Genomic DNA, 6121 nt, shown 5'->3' on the forward strand with positions numbered 1-6121 from the left:
GAGGTTTTCTCAATTAAACTTAGAGGCCAATGAAATCAAGTCTAGTATTTATTTTTATTAACATCGCGTAGCTCGTATTGGGACTTTTAAAAAAAAAGAAACCGCTGAAACTTAATTGTTAATTAAAAATCTACTCCATATTTATTTTTCTCTCGTATTTCAGATAGAAACCCGGTTTCTGTCTTCGCGTGTGTTTATTTGCCCGGTGTTCATTTAATTATAGGGTGAATACGGGACTTGAATAAAATTGACTAAAAAGATTACAATACAACAAATACAACTCCCAAATAAAAGTTTCAGAATAAATACGAATATCAAGCCCCGTGTACTACACCCGTCACAGCCTCTAGTCAATCTTAGAAATTAAACAGGACGGAAAGTTTGTCGTTGATTTCCAACTGCCAAGGGTTACATTATTAACATACCAACGTTTAGAATAGACGTCGGTTTGTCGCACCATCCGAATGAGTATACTTTGTTTCGTGACAGTCCGGCCTTGAACACCGGCAAGATAAACCCATGATGGAAAATCAGCCGTAGAGAAAACAAGTAAAGGAACACTTACCGAAAATGAAAAACTTGATTAATCCAATCATGTTTGTTGTAATAGTAAGACTAGATATACTTCGTCACCAACTTTATCCCTACAAAGATCCGAATTTACGAAACGATCTGCTAACTATCTATTGATGTCTCGTTCTACTGCTCGTGACGTGACGTATTGTTCGTCTGCTACAACTGTCTCCTGTCGAATGAGCAATCGTGAAACGGGTTGAAGGTTTTAAACGCGCGGGAAATGTGTGTTTAGATGGGAGGGGTAATGTTGGCACAGATCTCAAGATTCGTTGGATGAGTGATGCTTGGCGTATCAACATCCCATCTTAGCTTAAAACCTTCACATTCAATAGTTTGAATAATCGACGCTCTATCCAACACAATGGCTGAAGTATTCTCTCTTGAAATAAACTTAGACCTCTTTCCTTTTATTGGCAAGGTGGTGACGATTCGGAAATAGTTACTCATTTGCGTGAGAAATTTCAATTTTCTGTGTCATTTTTATCTAGCATTATTAATTTATTTGCTTATTATTGCTTCAATGGCCACAGGCCCTCCCGAACAAAATTCATATTGAGGGTGGGGTGGGGCTGACAATATGGTGTTGACCCCCCGGGTAAAATTGTAAAACTAAGCAACGATATTTGCAAATAAATTATTTGAGGGGTCTGAGGCCTCTCTCCCCGCCCGACTGTCCCGCACTTCCACGCCCCCTCCCCCGTCTTCCATCCGCGTTTCCGACTAGCCCGAAATATGAAAAGGGCTCCATAAAAGCCTAAGTAAACCGTTAGAGTGTTTTTATTTTATCTAATTCTAATATTTTTTCGAATGCAATGAGGTTTATCCCTGTCACTTTGAAATGAAATGGGGTTTAACGTCCTACTGTTCGGCTCCAATTCGGTAACTTTGAGACTAGAGAGAGAGAGAGAGAGAGAGAGAGAGAGAGAGAGAAATGGGGTTTAACGTCCACTCGACACAAACTAGGTCATTTCGGGGCTAACATATGGTTTAATTTTATTTCAATAATTCGCTTGGGCGTAGGGGTCTTTAGCAGTGGGAGGAAACCGAAGGACTCGGAGAAAACCCACGAAGTTGGACAGGCGACCCTACTCCTTGTCACGTACAACCGGGGATTCGAAACCACGACAGTTGACTCAATGACAGGTCTTATGATACAGCACTCACGTGCTAACCATTCGGCCACCCCCCCCCCAACTTTGAGACTAAGATGTAGTGTGCCTTTCGGTTACTATGGTAATATTGCCGGGACAGTGGCATTCCCGCCTACGCTTCTTCAACATCCACTTGTCAATTGTTCCGGTACGTGTACGCCTATGTGTACACAAGCGAATATCTTATTGTTGTCCCTTCAGAACAACTGAACACATTTTTTTGTCATCCCGCAAGTGTTAGGCCTGCACTTTACTTACGGGCTTGAAACATACCGTCGGATTCTCTAGCTCTGTCAAGTTGCATGGTTTCGATCCCCCGCTTGCACGAGCATGGAGTAGAGTCGCATGTCAATCCTCGTGGGTTTTCTCCGGGTCCTCCGGCTTCCCTTCACATCTAAAGACCCCTACGCACAAGCAAATTATTGAAATAGAATTGAACCATATGTTAGTCCAAAAATGATCTTATAAACGCGATAGAGCTATAGTTTGTAACAGAATTGTATGAAGCCTGTGAATACGATATAAAGATCAGATATATTGAAGACACGGCCTTATCAAATTTGATCAACCTCCAAATTTCATTTCGGATAAGCTACTGTCTATGACTTTTTTTTTCTCGAGGGGAAGCTGATGTACGTGTGGCTATTACTGTGGTGTACCGCCGCCAAGGCTAAACCAGACTGGACAAGAAAACTTTTATTCACTGAGCCAAGTTGGCCCTATTAAGAGAGAGGGAGAGATGGGGTTTAACGTCCACTCAACACAAACTAGATCATTTCTGGACTAACGTATGGTTCAATTTTATTTCAATAATACGCTTGCGCGTAGGGGTCTTTAGCAGTGGGAGGAAACCGGAGGACCCGGAGAAAACCCACGGGGTTGGACAGGCGACCCTACTCCTTGTCACGTACAACCGGGTAATCAAAACCCCGCCAGTTAACTCAATGACAGACGTATGATACAACGCGAACGTGCTAACCATTCGGCCATCCAACCCGATACATTTCTCTCTCTCCCCTTTTAAAGAATACATATCGGGTGACAAAACTCAAACACGAGTGTCAAAGTCCAGCTTAACCGGAGCGGGACCCTGGGCCTGAATCGCGTCGCAACTAATCGATCTGTAATACAAGAATAATTACATAATATGTGATCACATATGAAATCTATTCAGTTCGGAATGGCATACAATGAAGACAGGGAACTGTTATAACAAGGGAATTCCCCGATAACCGAGAAGGTTGAGGGATAGTTCAATCTCCGCCCTAGCGCCGCAAAATCGATTACCGTGAAACTTTCATCTGGAATTTTATTTTTTTTTTCTCTTTTTCTCTGAACTGCGGGGCTTTGGCTAGTGTCCATTTGCTATTGTTGTTGCAATATCTAATTTTTTTCACAACTTAATTCTAAGCAATAATGTACACACATTAATTAATTCTTAACATTTAATTACGAAAACAAAATCAAAATAGGGACGTAAGAAGGTTTGGGGGCGAGGTGGTTGTCGCCCCCCTGGCGCAGGAATGAAGAAGTGCAGTTGTATCTCTCTGTTTTAGATTAGGAAACCCGTTAATTAATAATGAAGTCATCTCATGCACGATCTTAATGCCAGATAGTCAACCCATAAAATGTCGTGTCGCCTCCATACGTTATTACACCGGAAGAAGCCTCGGCTCTCCTATGTCTTGTCTGCGATATCACTTATGTGGAAGCAGACGTTAAAGCACCAGGTAGTAGTAGTAGCATACGTTATTTCTTTTATAATTTTGTCCTTCGGATGAACGAAAAACCGAGGTCCCGTGTATACATTGGAATGCACGTAAACGATCCCTTGGCAGTTGGAATTCGATATAAGAGTAGGCGATAGTGCCACTGCCCGGGCAAAATTTCCCTCATAGCACACTGTATGGCGTATGCCCGTCTTCATTAGCCCAGCATAGGAGCAGAACAGTAGGACGTTAAATCCCATTTCATTTCATTTCATTTCATTTCATTTATAATTTTGTATAACGCGTAAACACAAACACACGCACGCTACATACATTTACCAGGACTTGGTGGGGAGCAATTCAGGGGCGATCAATGTGCTGGTCTTTTGCGCTGTCTACCCCCCTCCCTCGACCCGCCCGTATCCCTCAACCCTCGATCCCATGGGTACCGATTCATTGGTGCGGAGCAATTCAGGAGCGGTCCATGTACTGGTCTTTTGCACTATGTCTACCCCCACTCTCGACCCTCCCGTACTCCCCAACCCTCGACCCGCTCGTACCGAATCATTAAGCCCTCTTAATGTCATGTCAAGATAGACACGACCATTGTCAACAAATATAAACTGTTGAATATATTTTTCCTGTGGGTAAATTACCATTGTTGGCTTACATTCCAGTACCGAATACCTGAAACAAGCTTAATGCATGTTTAACGATAATCCTCAAGTCTTGAATTCAACAATCGGATATCTTTCTCTAGTCCAATTTTCAAATGTATTGAATGTTCGTGTTATTTTTTTAAAAAGATCAACAGAAGCTTCGAATAAGACGTCGTTGTTTATTTCGTATTGAGAAACTGTTTTTCAGAAGAAATATTTTTTTAAACATGATCTTGAGAAGGCCGAAAGATAAATACTGATAGTATTTGTCATTTTTTCCGCCATCATCATAATCCTGATGTGATTGTTCAGGATAAATATGGAAGAAAAGAGAAAATGTTTAAAAGCACCTGTGAGCTTTGTTGTTGACCGTCCATTGGATAGTTGCCTTATATAAAATACATTTTTTTGTTAAACAAAAAAGTTAAATGCTTGCTATATTTTGAATTAGATGAATCTCCTGGCCCAAAGCCAGAGATCTCAAACTATTATTTTAAAAGATAAATTATGTTGTGTTTATACGTCGATATTAAAATGTTATCAACTGCGGCACTTGATACGTATGAACATTCTACACAAAATAAGGTTTAGTTTACTTTCAGAGATTGTTTGTTTAGTTTAAACAGTATTTATTTTGAGATTATTATAAAATATAAAAGCATAAAGAATAGGAAATGAAATGAAATGGGGTTTAACGTCCTACTATTCTGCTCCGACTGGGCTAACGAAGACGGATAAAGAATAGGATACAGGAACAAGTCAAGTAGGTTTATATTAATTTGTTTCCTTCTGGGTATGATATCTGTACAAATGAAATGAAATGAAATGAAATGGGGTTTAACGTCCTACTGTTCTGCTCCTAACCTGGGCTAATGAAGACGGGCATACGCCATACAGTGTGCTATGAGGGAAATTTTTTCCCGGGCAGCGGCACTACGGCCTACTCTTATATCGAATTCCAACTGCCAAGGGATCTTTTACGTGCACGCCAATGTGTACACGGGACCTCGGTTTTTCGTCCCATCCGAACGACTAGACAGCTTTCCTTGTCAGCCCCTCCATCCTGCATCACTGACAAGGGAGAACCACGCCGGAAAATCTGGATGAACTTTCTCGGCCAATGCAGGGATCGAACACCCGACCTCCAGGCTAGCGAGCTAGCGTCTTATCCACTTAGCCACGTGATCCCGATATCTGTACAAGCCCAGTAGGCTTACATGTACGACGTATAATAATTTGTTTCCTTCTGGGTTGAGTTTATAATATATGTACAATTTCAAATTATATATGATATAGACAAAAACTAATTACATTATTTTAGTTACGGTACAAATAAGTAGATAAGTAATTTTGAATAAATATATAAATGAAATAAAATAAAAAAAAATATATAAAAATATTTAAAAGAATAAATAAATTCCTCACCCAAAGGTTTATTTTACGGAGGAAAACGGTTTACATGTTTAAAGGGCCAATCCCGATAATATTTTGGAGAATAAAACTGCTTAATTTTGTGTTAAAATCCCTTAATATCCTCTACCTTAGGGCCGCGCAACTAACTCAATATATGTGATATATTTTCAAACAACTTAAACCTGCCAGGCTTTAATTTTATAAAAATAATGTGTATGTGAAATTTACCTTTCGTTATCAAGTACAGCACATGGGTCATTCATTGTATAGACCGCTAAAGGAACGGGAATCGTTTATCAGGTCACCAAACAAAAAAATTGACCCGAAATCTTAAAAGGGTTACGTGTCCGGATAAGCAGTTTTGACGTTCGCGCCCAAACTACTTAATATTTTGAGCTGAAACTTTAAGACAAGATAAATATACCATTTCTCTATATTTTGGCGCCTAAATATCATACGTACTCAGACTTTTATTTTTTAGACTCTGTTCAAATCGGGATAGTCCCTTTAATATACTTGTAAACTGTTTTAAATATATCTGTGTTGACGTCTGGAGATAATTCGGCATTACCATAGAGTAGGCAAGTAATATTTCTAAAATACATTGGTAATA

The 6121-nt window shown here is 39.9% G+C and overlaps 1 protein-coding gene across 4 annotated transcripts in view; it reads right to left on the reverse strand.

Annotated features, from left to right (window-relative positions):
* The window catches only part of LOC126823509 (fibropellin-1), a 73830-nt gene extending 72974 nt beyond the window's left edge, over window positions 1-856 (reverse strand). Inside the window, exon 1 of one of the 4 annotated variants that reach the window (XM_050552396.2) lies at window positions 566-773. In XM_050552396.2, the coding sequence (XP_050408353.2) occupies window positions 566-596 (31 nt within the window). In that variant the 5' untranslated portion in view covers window positions 597-773. Of the gene's footprint in view, window positions 1-565 lie in introns of all 4 variants that reach the window. The other 3 variants (XM_050552392.2, XM_056101641.1, XM_050552395.2) reach the window with 3 other exon arrangements.
* Between the last annotated feature and the right edge of the window lie 5265 nt (window positions 857-6121).

This window comes from Patella vulgata, chromosome 6 (genome assembly GCF_932274485.2).
Source record: "Patella vulgata chromosome 6, xgPatVulg1.2, whole genome shotgun sequence".
NCBI classification, from domain to species: domain Eukaryota; kingdom Metazoa; phylum Mollusca; class Gastropoda; family Patellidae; genus Patella; species Patella vulgata.